The 21,656-nt window shown below is 54.5% G+C and overlaps 8 protein-coding genes across 8 annotated transcripts; 2 read left to right on the plus strand and 6 right to left on the minus strand.

The window, feature by feature from the left end:
* Positions 1 to 24: 24 nt before the first annotated feature.
* Positions 25 to 2,922, minus strand: G647_01648 (uncharacterized protein; the record flags this gene model as incomplete). The annotated part of the gene is made up of 2 exons (XM_008725047.1): positions 25 to 2,795; positions 2,880 to 2,922. 2 exons carry the CDS (start codon positions 2,920 to 2,922, stop codon positions 25 to 27), a joined length of 2,814 nt encoding a protein of 937 aa, XP_008723269.1.
* A 987-nt stretch (positions 2,923 to 3,909) lies between these two features.
* On the minus strand, positions 3,910 to 6,090 carry G647_01649 (uncharacterized protein; the record flags this gene model as incomplete). Its single annotated transcript, XM_008725048.1, has 1 exon — positions 3,910 to 6,090. One exon carries the CDS (start codon positions 6,088 to 6,090, stop codon positions 3,910 to 3,912), a length of 2,181 nt encoding a protein of 726 aa, XP_008723270.1.
* A 356-nt stretch (positions 6,091 to 6,446) lies between these two features.
* G647_01650 (uncharacterized protein) lies at positions 6,447 to 10,196 on the plus strand (the record flags this gene model as incomplete). Its single annotated transcript, XM_008725049.1, has 3 exons — positions 6,447 to 6,827; positions 6,883 to 7,054; positions 7,105 to 10,196. 3 exons carry the CDS (start codon positions 6,447 to 6,449, stop codon positions 10,194 to 10,196), a joined length of 3,645 nt encoding a protein of 1,214 aa, XP_008723271.1.
* Positions 10,197 to 11,264: 1,068 nt separating this feature from the next.
* On the minus strand, positions 11,265 to 12,475 carry G647_01651 (uncharacterized protein; the record flags this gene model as incomplete). Its single annotated transcript, XM_008725050.1, has 4 exons — positions 11,265 to 11,388; positions 11,448 to 11,919; positions 12,022 to 12,304; positions 12,371 to 12,475. The coding sequence occupies 4 exons, from the start codon at positions 12,473 to 12,475 to the stop codon at positions 11,265 to 11,267; spliced, it is 984 nt and encodes a 327-aa protein (XP_008723272.1).
* Positions 12,476 to 12,770: 295 nt separating this feature from the next.
* G647_01652 (uncharacterized protein) lies at positions 12,771 to 13,878 on the minus strand (the record flags this gene model as incomplete). The annotated part of the gene is made up of 3 exons (XM_008725051.1): positions 12,771 to 13,204; positions 13,256 to 13,414; positions 13,464 to 13,878. The coding sequence occupies 3 exons, from the start codon at positions 13,876 to 13,878 to the stop codon at positions 12,771 to 12,773; spliced, it is 1,008 nt and encodes a 335-aa protein (XP_008723273.1).
* Positions 13,879 to 14,141: 263 nt separating this feature from the next.
* G647_01653 (uncharacterized protein) lies at positions 14,142 to 15,305 on the plus strand (the record flags this gene model as incomplete). The annotated part of the gene is made up of 1 exon (XM_008725052.1): positions 14,142 to 15,305. The coding sequence occupies one exon, from the start codon at positions 14,142 to 14,144 to the stop codon at positions 15,303 to 15,305; it is 1,164 nt and encodes a 387-aa protein (XP_008723274.1).
* Positions 15,306 to 17,390: 2,085 nt separating this feature from the next.
* G647_01654 (uncharacterized protein) lies at positions 17,391 to 18,548 on the minus strand (the record flags this gene model as incomplete). The annotated part of the gene is made up of 1 exon (XM_008725053.1): positions 17,391 to 18,548. The coding sequence occupies one exon, from the start codon at positions 18,546 to 18,548 to the stop codon at positions 17,391 to 17,393; it is 1,158 nt and encodes a 385-aa protein (XP_008723275.1).
* Positions 18,549 to 19,488: 940 nt separating this feature from the next.
* G647_01655 (uncharacterized protein) lies at positions 19,489 to 21,024 on the minus strand (the record flags this gene model as incomplete). The annotated part of the gene is made up of 4 exons (XM_008725054.1): positions 19,489 to 19,788; positions 19,855 to 20,231; positions 20,299 to 20,344; positions 20,410 to 21,024. 4 exons carry the CDS (start codon positions 21,022 to 21,024, stop codon positions 19,489 to 19,491), a joined length of 1,338 nt encoding a protein of 445 aa, XP_008723276.1.
* Between the last annotated feature and the right edge of the window lie 632 nt (positions 21,025 to 21,656).

The following is a 21,656-nucleotide window of genomic DNA, read 5'->3' on the forward strand; positions in this document are numbered from 1 at the left end:
GGGAGCAGCCTCATACAAAAATTCCTAATTCCATTCCCAAAGCGACTCATCAGCCGGCCATTCCGGGATTTGCGCCTCCCAATCCTGGCCCAACTCAGTTCCAAAAATGAAGTGATCCCAATCCACGTTCCCGTCCGGCCCAGTGGCTTGCGACGCGGTGTTGACGTCGAAACCAGGTATTGCGAAATGGGTCATATTCGCGGGATCGAGATCAAATCCTCCATCAACGGAGTGCTCGGTCGAGCTGGGAGGCGTCGGGTCGGTCGCTGTACTTGACTCCCGAGAGTCCATGTCCATTGACTTGCAGCGCAGGTGCCGTGGTGGCCTCAACTCAAGGTGAATTGCTCCAAAGTAGGGCAGAACCACCGTCCTCCGCAACGGCTGGCCATCGTCGGTTGGACTGTCCTCATGTAAGAAGGAGCCCAGCTCCTCGAGCACTTTCAACCCTTGCTTGCTAATGCATCCACCTTGCTGGACTGCACGATATCGGAAGACGTCCTTGATCTCGCCGATTAAAGCGAGGTCTTCGTTGACACTGCCCATCACGTCGGCATTCGGGCTACGCAGCGTCTGTGGACAAAATGCCAACCGGATCAAAATGCCCACCATGAGTATACAAGCGCTGAAAACTCCTTGGAAATCCTCGCAGGCGCAGATAAAGACGGCTAGCGAAGGATCAGAGCGAAGCAGAGTGAAGATCCGCATCATTCCACGACATCCTTGTAGACAGAGATACCTGTTGATCAGGTATTCATCTACCAAGTCGTCCTTCCGCTTGTGGTGAGGGTCTGAAGAACGCATCTTCGAGCAGGGTTTCATCATGAACGGTAGGTGGAGGAATGCTTGTACCTGCCAGAACCACATTTGGGCGACGAGATGTTCGTGCGCCACGAATGGGTCGGCATAGTGAATGTGGGAGTTCACATCCCACCACCCATCTGGCATTGCGGCAGCCGCCTCGTTGAGGGTTTTCTGGATATCCATGGTGGTCTGATACTTCGCGTCGTCCGCTTCCGCAGAGCCATTCCTGTCGTTGACATGACCAGCCGCGATGGAAACAACACGGCGCAGCGCCCGCATCTTAATGTCGGCTGAAACGTGTGGCTTGCTTCCATTTGCATCCAGAGGCGCCTGTCCTCTCAAGACAGTCATGGCCAAGCGATCGGTGAACTTCCCGTCCTGGGCGTGTGGGAACCCGAGGACCAGACTCATCAGGCGATCCAGCTCCATGATGGAACCGACGAACCGCTGGCGGTGGAAGAGCTTCGTCAACGCTCCTGGACACAGTCTTGCCGCAAGGTCGCCGGCGTCTAGCGGTACTCTCGGCTCGGTGAAACCAATCTTCTTCGCCACCTCTATAGCCTGGCGAAGGCTGAGCCACGATTTCCGCAGCTGGTTACTTTCTGCAAACATCTTGGCACGCATCATCAGCAATAGCAACACGCCCGCATCCGACATGTATTCTGGCTTGGAGTACGGGGAGAGGACAATCGTGTCTACCGCTAGGGTGATGCGCTCGGCAACCTCGGCTGGGGTGGTGGAAATGTTCAAGACCGAATCGTCCACCCCGGAGCGAAGTTGGCTCAATGACAGAGCGACGCAGAGCAGACCTGTTGAGATGGAGACTGGGTCTTCAGAGTGGGAGAGCTTGAGCATGACAAAATCCCGCAGCGAGATAGGCTGATCGCCAGAGTATGTCCTCATTGCGCCGGACGAGCATGGACTTGATCTCGATGGCGATGCACACGAAGTGTTAGTACTGGTGTCGCTATAGGAGCTGCAACTCGGTCCTTCGGACAGCCATTGGTCTTCCTTGGAGAAAGCAAACACATCCTGCAATGCGAAAGCCTGGTCGCGCCAAGCAATCCACCACTTGATTGAGATATCCAGTACCTCGAGCAGGTATGGTTCGGAATTGATCGTCGAAAGTAGCTTTTCCGCATCGGTAGTGTTGGTATCTGAGAAACTCAGGGTCTGGACTTTCTCGGTCAGGATTTGTGGAGTGGGTGTTGCCTGGGTGAAGATTTCGTTGTTGAAGAGCTGGCAGAGCAGAGGGCTCGATTTCTTGCTCTGTTGTTCAAGAGGAATCAAAGGGTCAAGACCAACGCGCTTAGCCAAGTTAGAGCGTTGTGGCTGAATCCCAAAGCCTAGTTCGCCTTCGCGGGTAGACTGAGCATCGGAAGCCACCACCGCTGGTTCGCCTGATAACGAGCTAGGGACAAAGAAGGTTTCAAATCCATCACCGACCCAACTCTTCGGAGCATCAACGCTGCTATCACTTCCGATGTCGAAAGTAAATGCATTTGCGAATGGACTGCTCGTGTTGAAGCCAAACTCGTAGCCCCCACTGAGAGGAATCTCACCATTCCAGGCGACGGCACCGCCCGAGTATGGGGCCAGCGGGCCCGGAGCAGTCGAAGCGCCAACGTGGGCAGAACCTCGTTCCTTAGCAATTCTCTCTACCACAGGCGCCATCCTGTCAAAATGCATCTTCATCCGTGGCCTCTCGTCTTCAGAAGCGTCAGGGCTGGTCCGATCCACTTGTCGCCGACGCTTGTAGATCTTGGGCTTCAGCGACGATTTCAGATTGGGCTGGGCTGCGGTGTCGCTGCTGACGGCAGCAGAGTTCTCTACATGCGAGTCGGATTGAGCTGTCTCGGACGCGACGTAGCCTTGGATTTGGCATGTGCGCTTATGAGTTGTGCATTCGATGCATTTCTTTTCCGCTTCAGATGTGCTTGAGGGGGAAGACGGCGGGGTCGGAGGGTAGTTGCATTTGATCTTGCGTCGACGACCTGGCTAATTGTCAGCTGGCTGAGATCTCTCCAACCCAGAGCCACGATTGGGAAAGGCAATGAAATAACGCCCAAACTATTCACGAGGTTGAGGTTGGGAAGGGGATTCTCCTAGGATGAACTCCATGTCCGTACTTCGTGTTTCGTTTCCCTACAGCAATCCCGCCACGGTGCGAGCGTGTTGTCTCTGATCCCCTACGCAATTCGATGAGGCCAGGGACACAATCTGAGCCTTATGACCTACTGTGGCGAAAGCACGGGCAGCTGCTCGTCGCAGAAATAGAGCAGAGGGATGATGACACTGATATTAGAAATTGGTTAAACAGAACATACACTCTAGACATGACTTGGTGCCCTTTCGCATTTGTTTCAGCGGAGCATCCCCCCACACAGTTCGGCCTCCATTCTTCGTCGTGTTTACGATTGGCATGGTGAAGGTGGTCCGTCTCGGAGACGGATTCAAGACATATAGAGTGTTGTAGACTTGTTGCTGGAGACGTCTGGGTCGTCCTCGGGGGTGCTGGATCGCTGAGGCTAGAGACCGGAAGCTGAAATGTCGTAACGCAGGCAATTAGTCAGAACGGAGGACTTTTCGGGACAAGAGTTAGTGAGCAAGTTACGGGCTTTAGCGCCTTGAGGTCAAGGTACGAGAAACAACAGGCACGGCAGAAGACTTTGTGGAATGCAGAAAGAGAAAGGACGAGCAACGAGATATTGTACGAGGTATGGTGGGTATGTACTCCGTACGGAGTTCATTTGACGGGAAGGAATTAAGAAAGTGGATTGAATTCGGCATGGATGGAGATCAGATCCAGAAGCAGACACAGGTGGAGTTTCAGGCCCCAGTCAATCAGTTCTGAGCGCGGGACGCAGTCTTAAGAAGCAGAAGCGAGCGACGAGAAGCCTCACCATGTGCGAGTTACCTGTCACTAGTGGCTTGGGGACGTCGGGAATTTGCGTCAACGGTTACATAAGCAAGCGGACCAACTGCGCCTGGGTGTCTCCCCACCCACCCAGCGCCAACTGTTGCACTTGGGGATCGTTCGCCCTTGCCACCTTTTGGCCTACGATGGACACAAGGGCAACCCACTGTGTACCTGATAGATTAGCGACCTCAATCTTCACCTTCATCTTCATCCTCCTCAACTTCTACTTCTTCGTCCACGGCTGCCTTCCTCATCTGCTCGCGACTTTTACTCCTGTTTGCCCTCTCATCGCGCCGTCTGCCTCTCCTCGCACTGCGCTTTCTTGCCTCTCGTCTCTTGACTTCATTAACGTCCACCTCAGAGTGCATCCGTCGGACATGCTCGTATAGCTTCTTCCCTTTCGAAAAAGGGCGAGTAGTCCGTGGGCAGCCCTCGATCGGGCACACAATCTGGGCTGAATTATGGCTGCCAGACCTGGAAGACACGTCGGACTCTGTGTCGGAGCCACTGTAGGCGTTGATGCCACTGGAAGGCGCGCTTGCAGCCCGAGACTGTGATCGGGACGCCGACCGGGTCAGCCACACCCGTTTGTGCACACTGTCCAGATGTCGCTGGAGGTGGTACCGCTTACGGAAGGGGATGGTGTGCCGGGGGCAGGAACGGTGCGGGCAGACCCGTGCTCGCTCTATAATGGAGACTCTGATCCCTGAACACGGCGTGTCGTTGTCGAGGCAGGATTTGCAGGGCCTTGAAGCCCCAGCTCGATCATCCGCCGGGTGGCACTGTAATCGTGATTCTTGACATGCTGTACATGGCCTCGAAGTGCGGACGACGACGACCTCACCTTTGTCCGTTTCTGACACAGGTGCTTCCTCTTCGCTGAATGACGCTATGTCCTCCGTCTGGTCGGCCAGATTCTCCGTGAAACATGGCGTGGCTCTGTCCTTGTCTCGACCCTCGTGGAACGTGCGGAACAGCATGTTCTCCCCAAACAGCTTCGCGCAGCGTTCACTCGCCTTCTCGACGATTGCCGGGTCCCAGCCCGTCAGGCTCGCCATGCCCATGATGTCACTCCAATCTCTCAACCCGAGGCTCTCGACTCGGCGCGAGCGTTTACCTTGGAAGGCGGACGCGGTTGATATGCCCGACACGTCGCTAGTAGCGGACGAGGAACGGACTCTTCGTCTCGATGCTGCTCGTGAAGAACTCCTCCCTCGGGTCGAGCTTTCCTCTGGCGTCTGTGAATTGGAGTATCTGCCCCTTGCCCTTCCTTGGGGTTTGGCCGCGTAGGTGTACCTCGCCTTATGCAGGCCAAGAAGCAGGTCGTCGAGATTGGAAAGAATGTGTCGAGCGCTGGGAAGGAAGTATTGGCGGGCTTTATCGTCGTCGGCGAGCGCAACAGGGCGGCCATCCGGTTCGGTGGCCTCGTCGTCGCTTGGTTCGCCTTCAAGTTTCGTAGACCGGCCATTGCCTTCCGCGGCGTCGTCATCATCGTCCTCGAAGACGAATGGCTGGGAGTAGAATATCGGATCATCGCCAAGTTGCCCTGACGGAGGACTAGCATCCTCAACTTCAAAGTCTCGACTATCTTCCCCTTGGTCGTGCTCCACTGTCTCTAGCGTTTCGGCGGCATCATAATCGTGTTCGATGTTCGTAGCGGTCGACTTGTCCTCCGTTTCCCGTTCTCTCGTGCTCCATCTTTCTCGTGCAAGTCTCGTAGCTGTCGCGACCAGCCATTCTTCCAGGTGAGCACTGGGCCTGAAATCGACGTGCGCACGACGTATGCCATCCTGGTACAGGCACGGAAGTAACTCCTCTCTGGGCACCTGGTCCGGATGCATCGGCCAAGCAGTCCACGACCTGGATAGCCTAAACCTGCTGTCGCTGCCCTGCAGCCGGGCTGCGGCAACGGAATCGGTATCATCTCCAGCCCCAGACGGTGCAGCGGACGAGGCTCGCTCCTTGCCCTTTCTACGCCGCTTGGTCTCTCTCCCAGCCACTGCCCGCGCTTTTCGTTTAAGCCCGAACGCGCTGAACAGATGGGTGCTCAGATCCTGGCTTCGCACACGATCGAGACTGAGGACCGTAGTTCTTTCCTCCCTCGTCCAGGAGAGCCATGTCGATGCGTGGCCAAAGTAACGATTAGGTCGTCGGAAGTAGGTTTGACTGTCTTGGCCTTGGGCGTGCGGAGTCCCCGATATCAACGACGGCACTATCCGCTGTGATGTCGAGGTGGCTCTTGAGGATGTGATGGCTTTTTGTGGGTGCGACTGCGTGATGTGAGGTGGCGATGAAAGCAGAATGCGATCAGGGGCCGGTGAGGATGCGACATGCTCGACATCTTCCACGTAAGTTGAGTCTGAGTCCATGGTGATGTGCCCCCCCGGGATGCTCGGTCACGCAGTAAATTTCCTGCATACGGAGGAGAACAGCCTTGTGGGCCTGGTGGAGTTTGCATCTCTCTTGTGGCGCGTTCCTTGGTTCGAGCAATTATGAGCAAGTGTGTGAACGAGGCTGACGACCGGGGGTCTGGCGGTGGGTGGGCGGACATGGGGGTTTCATTCTGGGCATCGCGGCTCTACGCGTCGAGTCCACGCTAGCGATTTTCCAAATTGACGCGCCCTCAGTTCAGTTAGTTCTCTCATTCCATGTTCCAGTACTCGATACTCTATCAGTATAATTTGCAGTCGAGTAGAGACCTTGAGTACTGTGGCAGTCTTTCAAGATGCCTAAGAAGGCTGCTTCCACTCCAACTGCCACACCCGCGCTAAAGAAGTCATCCTCCACTGGGGGACAAAAAACACTACTGGGCTTCTTTCAGAAGACTCCCTCCTCGAGCTCACCCGCGGCCCCAAGTGCCCGGCCTGCAGCTGCTGCCTCGACGCCTGCAACATCCAAGAGCCGGTCGAAGACAGTCAATACCACGTCGGGTTCCAGTTTGACACCAGTGGCCTCGAGTGATGCCTTGGAACCCGAACATGAGGACATACCAAATACGAAGGCAAGTCTGCCGCCGTCCAGGAGTCTGCCATCGCCAGTCTCAGCTGACGGCGAGCAGACTAATGGCACGGGCGACCTGACGAGCCGGGGCACGCCGTCCCGAAGAGTAAGCCGAAACATCACGCTCCATTCACTTCAGGGTGACTGTTGACACTGTACAGGCCAAGACGAAGAAGATCAATTACTTAGAGTCAGACAGCGAGGGAACCGACGGTGACGACGTGTTCAAACCCAAAGCTGCGCCCAAATCTCGACCTACTAAACGCAGACGCCTCTTTGATAGTGACTCAGAGGATGTCTACGAACAGGAGAATGAGTTGGAGCAAGAGGATGGTGAACATACCGCTCTCATCTATGGCGGCACAGGGCTAATACGGCCGTAGATATTGACGACTTCATTGCCCCGGACGACTCTGAGGACGAGGTTCGTCCGATCAAGCGCAAGCGGTCATCCAAGAGCACTTCAAGAACCGCATCTTCTCATTTCGTTCCTACCGCCGATGAGGGACGGGATTTGGAAGTGGACGATGTCGACGTTCCAGAAGGCAGTTCGACTGCTCAACAGTGGACTTACGATCCCGAGAAACCTCAGCCTCTGCAACAACGACCTACCAACATCCCGCCCAAACAGCCCAGTGGAAAGAAACAGAAAGCACACATGACCGAGCCCGAGCAGCGACACGCTTGGCTCGAGGACGTCAGAGACATTGACCGCAATCCTCCTGGTCATCCTGATTACGATCCAAGGACTTTGTATATTCCGCCCATGGCGTGGAGAAACTTCTCTCCATTCGAGAAGCAGTATTGGGAGATCAAGCAGAAGTTCTGGGATACCATTGTGTTTTTCAAGAAGGGCAAGTTCTATGAACTTTACGAGAATGACGCCACAATTGGTCACCAACTGTTCGATTTGAAATTGACGGACCGCGTCAACATGAGAATGGTTGGCGTCCCGGAGTCGAGCCTGGAACTGTGGGCAAACCAGTTTGTTGCAAAGGGATTCAAAATTGCTCGAGTTGACCAGCAAGAAACCGCTCTCGGAAAGGACATGCGTGAACGAGACGAGAAATCAAATGGCAAAAAGAGCAAGGAAGACAAGGTGATCAAGCGAGAGCTGGCTTGTGTTTTGACGGCCGGCACCTTAGTCGACGGTGCCATGCTTCAGGATGATATGTCGACCTATTGCGTCGCTATCAAGGAGTCAGAGAAGGATGACCTGCCTTCATTTGGAGTGGCATTTGTCGATACAGCCACAGGACAGTTCAATGTCTCTGAGTTCATTGACGATGCAGACCTCACCCGATTTGAGACCTTCATTGCTCAGACGAGACCACAAGAGCTCTTACTCGAGAAATCTGGCATCACCACCAAGACACTGCGGATCCTTAAGAACAACACTGGTCCCACAACCATCTGGAATTATCTGAAACCCGGCAAAGAATTCTGGGAAGGCCATATCACAGCCAAAGAGATAGAAGCAGAGGACTACTTTCCTACAGGCTGGCCGACCGTCTTGGAAGAGGCTCGAGAGAAAGATCTCCTGATGTCCGCCCTTGGGGCTCTTATCCAATACCTACGGACGCTCAAGATCGAGCGGGATCTGATCACCATGGGCAACTTCACGTGGTACGACCCTATTAGAAAGGCCACAAGTCTCGTCCTTGACGGTCAAACCCTGATTAACCTGGAAGTCTTCGCCAATTCCTTCGATGGTGGTATCGAAGGCACACTGTTTCAACTTCTCAATCGCTGCGTCACACCCTTTGGAAAACGTATGTTTAAGCAATGGGTCTGCCATCCACTCATGGACACCAAAAAGATCAATGCCCGACTGGACGCTGTCGACTCACTGAACGCGGATGCAAAGGTCAGAGACCGATTCACCTCGCAAATGACTAAGATGCCGGATCTAGAGAGATTGATCTCTCGTGTCCATGCTGGAACCTGCAAAGTCCAAGACTTTGTCAAAGTCCTTGAGGGCTTCGAACAGATTGACCATACCATGTCGCTGCTACGCGACGGCACAGGTCGACCCTCAGACAGCGAAGGTGTCATCGGGCAGCTCATCTCGGCCATGCCGGACCTCGGGCCCCGTCTAAAGTATTGGCACGACGCCTTCGACCGCCCAAAGGCAAAAGAAACAGGCATACTAGTCCCTGAGCCTGGCGTGGAAGAGGACTTTGATAATTCTCAAGCCACGATAGACTCTATTAACAAGAAATTCGACACCCTCATCAGCAAATGGCGTGGCGAGCTGGGGTCCAATAAAATCTGCTACCGCGACAACGGCAAGGAAATCATGCAGATGGAAGTTCCGCTCAAGGTCAAGGTTCCTGCCAGTTGGGATCAAATGTCTGCTACCTCCACAGTCAAACGGTATTACTTCCCTGAACTGCGCGCCCTGGTGAGAAAGCTGCAAGAAGCGCAAGAAACTCATTCCCGAGTCGTCAAAGACGTTGCTCGCAAATTGTACGCCAAATTTGACGAGAATTACGAAATTTGGCTCGCAGCGGTAAAAATCATTGCCCAACTCGATTGTCTGATTTCCCTGGCGAAAGCGAGTACCAGCCTAGGCCATCCCAGCTGCCGCCCCGAGTTTGTGGATGAAGACCCGGAAACCGGCAAGGCGACGCTTGAACTCGTCGACCTGCGCCATCCCTGCCTTCTCACAAAAGTGGACGACTTCATTCCCAATGATATCGTCCTCGGTGGCGCGAGCCCGAATCTCACACTGCTGACTGGCGCAAATGCGGCCGGGAAATCTACAGTCCTCAGGATGACTTGTATCGCGGTGATCATGGCTCAGATCGGATGCTATCTCCCGTGCGCGTCCGCCCGACTCACCCCGTTCGATCGCATCATGTCCCGCCTTGGGGCGCAAGATCACATCTTTGCCGCACAATCGACCTTTTTCGTCGAGCTGGCCGAGACGAAGAAGATCCTCGCCGAAGCCACGCCGCGCAGCCTCGTCATCCTCGACGAACTCGGCCGCGGCACGTCCTCGCACGACGGCGTCGCCGTGGCGCAAGCCGTCTTGCACCACCTCGCCACGCATGTCGGCTGTCTGGGCTTCTTCGCCACACACTACCACAGCTTGAGCCAAGAGTTCGCGCACCATCCCGAAGTCTGTGCCAAGAGGATGAAGATCCTGGTTGACGATGCGGACCGCCGCGTCACGTTCTTGTACAAACTTGAGGAAGGTACCGCGGAAGGGAGTTTCGGCATGCACTGCGCGAGTATGTGTGGGATTCGAGAGGGGGTCATCGAACGGGCAGAAGAAGCGGCCAAGCAGTGGGAGATTAGCCACGTCATGCACGCGCAGCTGAACAGAGGGGCTGACAAGAAGGAGGAGGATACGTTGGAAGAACCTCCATTGGGCATCCTCAGCGACGTTGCCTGGATTTTGAAGGCCAAGGAAGAGGGCATTGGTGACCGCGCCCTGGAGGTCTTGATGAAGTGTATTGAGGCGTTGTGAGGGGCCGTAGCGGATGCTGCGGGTGCGAACCTGCCTTTTCTAGGCACCGAGGAGCGAGTGGTCGTCTCACAGTGTGAGTGATTATGACTGCCCCGCCGTCAAATTTGTACCAATGTCGAACCGTTGTGTCTGTCATTCAGAAGAAGGGCGCAGAGGGCAGTTGCATTTATCGTTCCAGTAGGCGGGTTGGGGCGGGGTCGGAGTTTTGACTGAGAGTACCTAGTTATTTGAGGGATCGAAAACCTTGTGCCATGACGGTACATACAGCGAGGTTTCATATCATAGTGCGAGACACAAACGGAGAATATTATACCTTATGAATTAGCAAGGACAGTCATACAACCGTGAGGACATGGGCACGTTACATACGGCGGCCCCGTGCGTCTCTCGTGCTTCTCCTAATAAGCAAATCTTTAGGCAAATCTCGAAACCTTGCGCTGTTCAACTAGGTAGGTATATACCTGACCTAGGCCAAGGACTCGCGCGTGTACGGGGAACAAATTGAACGTGGGTGTGGTTTGAGGGCAGATTGGGATTGTCATCGGCGTTGGCGTCGGGTTTACGGAGTAAGAGCATCATGATATGAAGGACGAATGAGCCAGAAGTGAAAGCGAGGTTACAGCATGCCGATCTCGGGCCTGCGGTCTCAGGTTCAACGCGGTTTTTAATTCGGGGTTTGCTCTCGTCTCACTTGACTTCACTTCCCTTCCATGCTAGACTGAGCGTCGTTGGATCGTATGTGAAGAATTGCCGTCGTCATGCTGTTCGGTCTGTCTCCTAGAGAAAGCCCGCGGGAAAAAGTGAGGGAGTGACCTTTCAACACCCTCACACCACTCGATCTACCTGGGTAGCTCATGTTCTGGAATGGTGAAGACGAGGATTGTCCAAGTTCCCTGTTCGACCAGCACTGAATTCCAATGCTTCCGTATCCATCCGTGTTCAGTGGACCCAATTTCATCAGCTCATGCATTCTCCTGGAGATGGGACCATGCGATGTGACACGTCGCGACAATGGCTCGATGTCTGGGATGACTTGAGGTGAAACTAGAGCAACGCAGAGCAGATATCTCAGACCGACTCGGCTGTCTTGGCAGCGACGACTTGAGTATCCGTGGTATCGGCCACAGCGGCGTCACCATCCTCAGCAATACCATCGTCGTCGATCTCGTCGTCCTCGAGGGGCTCAGCGTCCCTGTTCGATCAATGTTAGCAGAAAGTTTCTGAAGGCGGGGAAGAGAAGAGAAAACATACTCGGACTCGACAGCAGGGAGATTTGCCGGCATACTCTTCTTGCTAGGATTGACACCGTTTGCCTTTGCGGCGGTACCAGCATCGTCCACTTTCTTCACCTTGGCAGCCTCTGGTGCAGCATGTTCGTCAGGAGTGGCAGCAGACAAAACTGTCTCATCCTCACTCGCAGCTTCGGTCTTGACCTGGCGAAGAGGAGCCGCTTTCTTTCCCTTTGCCGGAGTAGCTTTGGTAGGAGTGACCTTGGCTTCGCCCTCGTCCTCAGCAACACTATCCACAGCAGCGGCGGCGGCGGCGGCGGCTTTCTTCTTCGCGGGTGTTCGGCGCTTCTTTGGAGGTGGCTTCTCCGCCTCGTCGTCATCGCCAGCTGCTGAGGTTTCGCCATTGACAGCGGCTTCGGCCTCCTTCTGAGCCTTGGTCTTGCGGCCACGCTTCTTCGGAGTGGTAGCAGGGGTCTTGGGTGTGGCTGGAGCATCTGTCCAAGCGGGTCAATTGGAGGTGAACTAGAGGTGTGAACAAAAGCAGGAATTGAAGATAAGAGATGAACGTGCTACAAAAAAAATTGTTTGAAACTCACCTTCAGACTCGTTCGCTTCACCGTCTGCTGGATCGGTAGAAGCAGCCTTGCTCTTCCCATCACCTGAATCGTCCTCACCGTCGTCGTCACCAGTTTTGGCCTTGACAGCTTTCTTGGCGGCAGGCTTTCTCGGAGTCTTTGGCTTTGGAGACGCCGCAGCAGTGGATGCCCCATCGGTCTTCAGGCCGTTCCCGAAGACCTTTCTCTTGACCGCGCACCAGGCAGTGTTGGCAGAGTTGCTGTTCTTGGAACCCAGAGCTTTTGCCAAACCATCGTAGTCGACCTGGCGGACTTGTCAATCGAGGCGAGCACATTTGGAGAACTGTTTCAATTATAGATCGGGACTCACCTGAATGTCGCCGCTCTTGAGATTCTGAAGGCCAGCCAGGAGAACTTCTTGCTCACGAGGGGTCAAGCCGGCCACCCCTCCCTTGCTCTTATTGTCATCAGACATCGTGACTGCCACGCAGGATCGTAGATGGATGTGGTGTGGTGATGAGTAACAGCAATGGTTGGTGGTGAGAGTATGAAGTAAATGTGTTCCAACCGAGCATGAAAAAAAGAGATTGAGTGAGAGAAGTCTGATGGCAACCTGGAAAGGGTGAAGAAGATCACATTTATAGATGAATTCGAATCCAACGCTTGGCCGATTGTTTTGCGAGTGAATGGCATATGAAAATTCTGCCGCACATGTGCCCAGTGACATTGACAGTGAGGTGAATGGTAGCTCATAATCCTTCGGATATCACTCATCGCCGCCATTTGGACGTGACGCTGCTTTGGACCCCAGTCAATCGTTCGTACACCTTGGACCAGATACCTGGAGTGACATCTCGCGCGGCCCTGCCACCAGCTGATTCGGGCCGTACATAGAACTGAGTGGGATTTGACCTTAGAAAGAAGCCTCGAGTGACAAGTGGTCCTATCCATTCAAAGCTTACAGGCCGCAGCAGGCTCTTTGCAGGCCGCGTATTTGCGATGTTCAACGACACGACATCCGTGATCATAGTTGATCGCATAAACCTCATTTCCAGGGTAGCGTCTGCCGGAAGATTTGTGACATAAGACATGGCCAGCTTAGGAGAACCTTGAGCTGACGGTGGAAGTCGAAGAAAGATCTCGGTCACCATCGGCCTGAGCGCCCAGTTTATGCATACGAAGGGCATGGCACCAGCCAGCCATACTACCGACGAGAGTTAGCGTAGCAGACGCTGAAGTTGCAGCAAATACGTACAGGCAGCGACTGTCCATATCGAGCTGCCACTAACCCAGTGGGCTGGAGCTACTATGATAGTGACAAAAGCCAGGGCCATGATGCTGGTGAAGCGGAGGAAGGTAAGCATGTATATCCTCCCATTGCCCGCCGTGTATATGCGAATTCTCCTCTTGTAGACTGTAACCCGTCAGCCGTCCCTGAACGAAAGAAAATCGGTCGAGACTACCTTTGGGCTCCGAACGAGGAGGCAGCTTCCTTGTCAGCTGCTCAATGTGAAGTCGTTCCTTCGGAGACAATGTCAGGCCATGGGCGATGTCGGCCTTGGGGATGACCTTGAGAGGCACTGGAATCTTGCGGCCATGGTCGAGAGATGTCGCCTCATCTGCGCATGGAACCAGTTCCCTGTCCTCTGGCGCGGGCGCAACTGAAGGCTCTAACGGTCGGGCATTGTCCTTTTTCTGGGCCTGCAGCCGGCTGTGAACAACTTGGATGGGTAAATTCTCATTCTTCTTCTGTTCCGACCCTTTCAGTTGGGGCTTGAAGGTGCTGAAACGAGCTCGTCTTGAGGCAGCATGCTGGCGTGAGCACGTGTAGAAGGCATGGCGGGTATCGGCCACCAGAACCGGAGGCAGGCTTCTCATTGACCTGTGGGATCGGTGATCAGCAATACAGTTGCAGCAGTCTGTCTCGACGCGGTCGTTACAACCACAGGATTCGGAGATGTTACGTGTTTGTGAAACTCGGTGGAAACTGCGCCGAGAAACGAATATCGCAGGGGACAACTTCCACCTCCGACTGTATGATCGTCTTCTTCAGTTGCTCGCTCGCATAGAGGTTCAGCGAACAATGCACGACCGCAGCAAGTGAGCTAGAGGAGAGCCGCTGCTGCCAGATTCCTCTTAAAATGTGGCACTGGCTGCTGAAATGGTCCTTGACGACGGTCTCACTCCTCTCTCTTCTGTCCTCGCATGGCCTGGCTTACGCTCCGCTCTCGGATAGCACCATCCTCGACCGCCTCCCCCAGCCAGATACGGCTGATTTCGACATACATACAGGCAACCTGCTTGCTCCGATTCTGATTCCTCGAGTGCCGGGCACCGAAGGCTCAAGGAAGGTGCTTCAACACTTCGTCGACTTCTTCCACAGATCGCTTCCAGATTGGACTGTATCTTTCCAGAACTCGACCTCGAAGACGCCTACACACGGTGACAATGAAGTTCCATTTGTGAACTTGATTGCCACTCGAGATCCGCCATGGGCCGCCCCAGGCAATGTTGGGCGGTTGACTTTGGTCGCCCACTACGACTCGAAATACCAGCCGGATGGATTCATTGGAGCCACCGACTCCGCTGCGCCATGTGCCATGATTATGCATGCCATCAAATCCATCGATGCTGCTCTGGCCAAGAAATGGGATACAATGCGAGCCCAAGGTTTCACTGATCCTGACTTTGAGGAGCAGAAGGGAATACAAGTCTTATTTCTTGATGGGGAGGAGGCTTTTCTAAGCTGGACAGCTACAGACAGCATATATGGCGCCAGATCACTTGCCGAGGAGTGGGAACGTACCGTACATCCTGCAACAAGCATTTACAAGAACTACCTCGACTCTATCGAGCTGTTCGTCTTGCTTGATCTGCTCGGCTCCCCGGAAGATCTACCCATCCCATCATGGCAACACAGTTCTCATTGGTCTTATGTGAGGATGGCTGAGGCTGAACAACGCCTTCGCAAATTGGGTCTGTTCAGGAGCAAGTCCCGGACCTGGCTCTCCGAAAAGGACAAGAAAGAAACAGACCGATTCCAAAGCTATGTCATGCAGGACGACCACATCCCGTTCATCGCCCGCGGCGTTCAAGTTCTGCACCTCATCCCTGCTCGCTTTCCTAGCGTTTGGCACACTATACGCGACGATGGCGATCACTTGGACATCCCGACCGTGGAGGATTGGGCTCTCCTCACAACCGTGTTTGCTGCCGAGTACATGGAACTGGAGGGTTTTTTCGACGAGAAGCCCGCTTCCCAGAGACCGAGAAGGCACGAACTTACTAGTAAGGATGAACTTTGAATCCTCTGTCCTCAGTTGACCTATCTGACTTCTGAGTTTGAAAGGCTGAGCGCCGACGAGACGTTGCTCGCCAGGGAGCACAAACATCAAACACCCTCTGGTACAGCATCCTTATCAACCGGCGACCCGCAGACCGCAACCCTGTTGTGAGTGGCCTAGGACATGAGGCACGAAAGTTGGCTCTCGCCAAGGTCGGTCGAGCCCTTTGGCTGGAGCTCGCGTGCCCAGTTGAGTTCGAAGCCGAGCAATAGGAATCTTCTGCAGCCAGCCACTGTCGGCTCGTCCTGGTCAAAAGGCTGATCTGCATTGGTTGCCGAGACGCCTAGCATCCAATTTCACGAAAGGCTGACGCACGAGGGACCAGCTCTATATGTGGTCAGAATATGCAGATCGGTATTCGTGCTTTCTGATAAGCCTCTGCTTCATTGTCAGAGTTGCACTTGGGAGCCCCAAAGGCACCAGTACACGGCGTTGAGGTGTTGACCTCGACTGAGCCATTGCGGTGGATGCCCGTTCTCATCCACGAATTCCGAGGACAAGGTCACAAGCTCCACACATGGGCAACTGGACAATGTGGTCTGGTTAGGGGAATCACATCGGTCAAAACATGCAGGGCCGCATGATTCTGGGGACACCCTACGTCGGGTCACCTGTGCTGAGCCAGGTTCCTCAGCCAAAGACTGGTTGATCCGCGGCTCAAAATCAATTATACGCTTTCCTCTTGGGGGATGGCGGCCTCGAAAGAGAACATACTGTTACGCAGACTTGAACTTCCAGTCTCGTCTGGTATAATACTTCAATATGCACTGTCATTGACAGCGGTTACCATGCCTACACGATTGTTCAGCACGTCCTCATTATGTTCAGAGTCACATCTCTAATAACGTTTTTCTCAATAATGCCTCCCTTCTTCTCGCCCCGAGGCTAACACTTCCTTGCAACTCCACGTCCAGTCTACCATTCGAATCTATAACGATTTAGACCATCGACAACAATCTACACTGCTGATCAGCCATTCAGTCACTCGACCTTGACTTGCTGATGATTTGTGAGGAGATTTAGTCAGCCCGTTGGCAGTGGACGCGTCAACACTCTGCAAGGACTTTACAACGGTGGGTACTTCTACCTGCACGCTCCCGCTTCAGCACATACATGGTATTCCTCTACGATCCCTTGATACAAGGGACCTTTCCTGTTTCTCGACTGCACCTTCTCTTTCGATCGTCAAGGTGCTTGCCTTAGAGGAATAGGTAACGTTGGCCTTCCAATGTGAATGATGCCTTTTGCATTCTGAAATCGAGCGTCTGCCGGACTGATACGCCTTCCTTGGAGTATTCAATACTTTGCGCCGCCTTCTCCGCCTTCGACCACAACGTCTATACTTCCAAGGTCATACACTGGTGCACGTGGAAGTCGCACGGGCCTTACTCGCTACAACAACTCTGAACTGATCAGCCCTGGAGAGTCCTGGACGACACACCAATGTTGCTTGGGAACGAGCTTAGTAGTCGGTCAATCATTCTGTTATGCGGCCCTCGGCTACGGACCACCAAGATCCTGGACCGAATAGCCTTGTGCGCAGGCTTTCAAACTTCGGCCGATTTCTAGGGGCGTCTTCCATACACGACTGTTGAGCGGCCATGTTAAATGCTCTTTTAAGTCCTTCGTGCTTCTAGGTTTCGGAAACCCCCTTAGTCGTACTGCTCAGTTGGCCTCCGTACTCGGCTCTGCCACCACATGGGTACCCTCAGATGGAGTCGTCCGTGTCCTCTACACAGGGATAAAACTGTCGGAGCCTGCTGGAGTCGGGCTGGTGAGACAGCATTCAAACTCCTGATTTCTTCGAACAGCTGGGAAGTCTTCACAAGAAGCTTATCGGTGGCTCGAAATGGAAGAGGAAGAAATGTGCTCGCATCAATGTAAACCGGGTCCCTGGCTATGTCGGATGGTAGCCCTCAACTCCATGCTTCATAATAACACAAAATTTTGGATCTATTCATCATGCGTATCAATATCAGCATTCCCCATTTGTTTCACATCCAACCGCCTGCGCCATCCTCGTCTTCCCAGGCGCCACGGATCCGCTCACCGCTGCGGCCACTGCTGCGGCTGGGTCGAGGGCAACTCGGATACCATGCTCATCCGGTCCAGGTAATTACTGGAATGACCAGAGGTTCCTGACACCATTGACTGTGGCCGGTCCCGGGGATACCCAGGCGCGTTGAGTTTTTGGACGTAGAAATTCTCCGATACCATGCTGCCTGGGTCTGAGTGCGCTTGCGCGTTGGGTGAGCCCGTATGGGTCCCGCCGTCAGAGCCCGACAGCTCGGACATGGTGCTCATTCGGTGGTCGGTCACCAGAGAATCGCGTGACGGAGGTGCCAGATGGCCTGTATGGAACGTCGAGCCCGGTAGCTCGGCGAGGAATTGCTTTGGTGGATCCGGCTGCTTCAGAGGGGCGTAATAACTCATGCGCTGCTGCGGGTGGACGACGGGTTGATAGCTCATCCGCCTGTCCTCGTTCCGGAATGCTGGGTGATTGGCCAGGGTCTGCCAGCCCAGGTCCTGTTGCGGCGACAGCATCTGCGGCGACAGCGGTCTGTTGTATATTGCCTGCGAGTTCACAATCTGGGAGCTGGACATATGTGAGCCCGCCTGGAATCGGGTCGACCCGGGGCCGGGGGTAATTGGCGTCATGCCCATCGTCTTGACCGTCTCCTCTACTCGTTCGGCCTTTTTGAGAATGCGCTCCACCAAGACCTTGTGTGCATTGTCGAGGTTCTTGCGCACAAACGAGGTCATCAGCATGTTACATTTCATGTCGCCGTCTTCTCGGATATACAGGCCCTCGCGTGGGACGTCAAGACCGAGTTCTCTCGGCTCCGGGGGTTCGCCAGGGAGAGAGCCTCCAATTGTCCACTTTTCCCGGATGTCCAAGCCCATCGGGGCGTAGATGTGTGTCTGTAACCCATTCGGCATATCGTGGAAACATGCTTTATAGCTGACCTTGCCCTTCATCATTCCGCCGGGCAGAAAGTGGATTTTATCCGTCAGCTCCTGCCAGGCACAGTCGAGGAACTCGTCGGCCGGTGCGTCTCGGGGAGTCTTTATGGGATGGTGTTCGATAACGAGCGGATTTAATTCGATCATTTCATTGTGGTTGTGCAGCATTGCTATCGCGACTTCTCGCGACACTTGCGGAGGGAGAGGGGTAATGTTTGTGAAGAGCGTGCGTTTCGGCATCTTTGACAGCTGTTCAGCTGCTCTCGTGGGTATGATTTCCTTCGCTGTCGATCAGACTTCCTAGGCGGATCAAAGGTGGGACTCTCTCGATTCTGAAGGATGGACAGTGGGTGGCAGATCAGAGACTGTTCCTCGTGCTGCCAGGAGAGACTCGTACGATGGCGACTGCAGCGAGAATCTGCGTCTGGGGGGCAGTTGAAGCGTATGGTGTTGCCCAGATCGGCACCTTGTCTGTGCCTGAGTCGGGACTTTACTGCTAAAAGGCGGGCTAAGCAAGTGGTCGATTTCTTTGTAAGGGACTCCATTCCCCCCTCCCGTCCTAAGAATAGCTTTACGAGTTAGTGCTTATCAGCTCTTTGGGAATGGCCAACCGTGCCCAATGCCACGTTCACACGCGTGAGGTTGTGGCTGACGGCGTCGGTATTGGTCGAGGCCCTGCTCTGGGGCTTGCCGCTTCAGCCTTCTCGTTGCTTTGACACCCACCTTTCCGGCTAGTGCCACGGGGACATCGGTTGTCGATTCGGAATGTCCCCCAAGCGTGCCCAAGGCTCGTGCGGTTTTGTACATGCGAAACACTGGTTTCGCAAATGTAAGATGACTTCTTGGCGGAAGAACGGAGTAGTGTCTGCAAATTCATGCGTATTTGGATGCAGCCCGTCGTTCTGGGCGTGTCGCGTCTGAAGGAGTGACATCTCCCCGCGGGCGACCACGCCGCTAGCAAAGGCCGGCCTACGATGCTCTGTGCAGCAAGTAATGTGTAGTGTGTCCGGCGTTGGACGTGCTGTGTTTCATGGACGTCACCGACTGTGGCGCTGACTGTCCACCGGATACGAGCAAAGCTTCCCCCATTGTGGTGCCGCACCGCCTTACTGAGCCCTGTCAGTAATTAAATGCTTTGGATCTCGAACTCGAAACCCATATGATTGTGCCCCCTTCGCCACTATCCCAGATTGTTCAATCTTTCGACAGCCTCGACGCTCATGCAGAAAGTCGGATCGAACGCCTTCAGCCCGGGCTCGTTGTATATGGCCAGCGTCGCGAGGCCGAGATAGGAGTGCAGCAGATCTGTGGTGGCTTGCAGTGAGCCGGAGTCTGCGAAGACTCTATTTGGCAGTCTCGGAGCCCACTCACCAGGAAGTTCTCCGGGTCCCTTGGCGAAACCGCCAATTATATGTGTGACTTTCCCCAGCAGATATCGTCGCATTGCCTCGGTATCGACCAGGTGATGTCGGCGAAGGATCTGCTGGTACATCAGTGTTGGGACTTTTTTGCTGACAACTTGCTTCGTTCATGTGGATGTACTGACTGCAAGGGCTCCCACATTCCAGAAGCAGTAGCACGTGTCTGCCATCTTTCCACAGCGGCCACAGAAGCCGGCAATCAGTGTCTCGGACTCCAGACGTTCCTGCATCGGAGACAAGTCAAACAATGATTGCTGGGGTTCAAGGTGTTTGTTTTGCTGCTCTGGGGCGGGTCGGTCCTCGGGTTGACCTTCGTCATCGTCGTCATTCTCATCTTTGTCCTCTTGCTCTTCGATCCAGGTGGTTTGCCGGTCCAGCATCCACCGGGTACAGCTGGCAAGGTCAACTTTGGCTTGTCTGGCCATTTCGTCCATCGACACCGCGGGAGTCTGAAGAAGGCTGAGAAACGAGAGCGTCGCGATTCCGCAATAGTTCAGCCCAGCTACCGCCGACGTCAGCACGTGAGTAGTCCGACGCCAACGCAACAGAGGAGCAGCAGGAGGACGTACAGTGCGGTTCTAGCAAAGGGGCTTGACCGATTCCACCCTCTATCGACTGAGATAGACGCAATATATCAGCGGTGGCCGGTGGCTCGGTAGACTTGAGAAAACCCTCCTCACCTGACAGTTTGCAATGTATCGTCGCAACCCCAGCTCGTCGAAGGGCGTGTGGTCTTCTCCCGTCTGCCCACCTCCTTTCCCTCCTATGCCTTGTAGGATTTTCATAATGCCCACCGCACACATGCAGTGTCTCGGATCATCAGCCCCTTCGACGGCGTCGTCTTCGCCCAGAAACTCGCCAAAGCTCCCATTCGGCCGTTGCAAGCTCCTCACCCACGCGAGACACTCCCTCTTCTTGACCCTCCCCAGGCCATCCCCCAGGAGGACCAGCGTAGCCAGGGCGAAGAACGTGTTGGGCAAGTTCGCCGGGTCCCAATGCCAATTATGGTAGCTGCGCAGCCCGCCCATCATCGTGCCCGTGAAGCCGCGAAAGCCGCCCGTGTGCACGACTTGGCAGCCGTAGATCCATTCGATCCAGCTGCGTTTCTCGGTCGCGGGGACGACCGTGTCCAGCGCGCCCAGCAGATCCAGCGCCGCGACGATGAAGAAGCCAAAGCTCATGCGGCTGGATTCGCCGGCCGTGTACGGCTCGGGCAGGATCTGCGCGCACCGTTTCCAATATTTGATGTGCCGCTCCTTGTCGAGATGGTAGGCTTGTCCCTCTACGGGAGGCATGACTGCAGTGGAGCAAGAGCACCAGGACTGGTGATGGGGGATCGAAGTTAATCGGCTCGCATACCATTTACCATGTACCGTAGACGATATGCCATAGACCCTATCCAGTCTACCGTATCCCGTGTACCGTGTAACCAAGTCATTCAAGAGGTCCAGACCCTTGCTTGAGAGAAGATAAGAGGTATCGGTTGGACGAGCTCGAGAGCCGAAATCTTGCTGGGGCCGAGGTCGGTGGAAGCCCAGGAAGGACACGCACACAACGCAAAGGCCACAGTGCACGGTGGACAGTCAATTAAGTGTGAAAAGTTCTCTCTTCGGAGTCCTGATGTCCTTGCTTTGGTGCGCAGGAGATGAAGCCCGGGGACGTGGCCGGTGATGTGTGCATGATCGGAAAAGTAGATCAATTAGTGAGACAGATGCCTGTGTTGGGTTCGAGGCTACACAGTATGTGCTTGGTATACGATACCACTTCCATCAACCCAGTGAACCGGTAGTCTTGTGTGACTGTGACTGTGACTGGGAAATCGAGACTTGAGTGGCAATATACTGTATGTTTGACACTTGGATGAATTTCAGTGCACCGCCTGCCTGCTGCTGATAGCTCCGGTCTATGGAATCGTCTCTGCTTCGTT

The sequence above is a fragment of the Cladophialophora carrionii genome, assembly GCF_000365165.1.
Source record: "Cladophialophora carrionii CBS 160.54 unplaced genomic scaffold supercont1.1, whole genome shotgun sequence".
Lineage (NCBI taxonomy): Eukaryota > Fungi > Ascomycota > Eurotiomycetes > Chaetothyriales > Herpotrichiellaceae > Cladophialophora > Cladophialophora carrionii.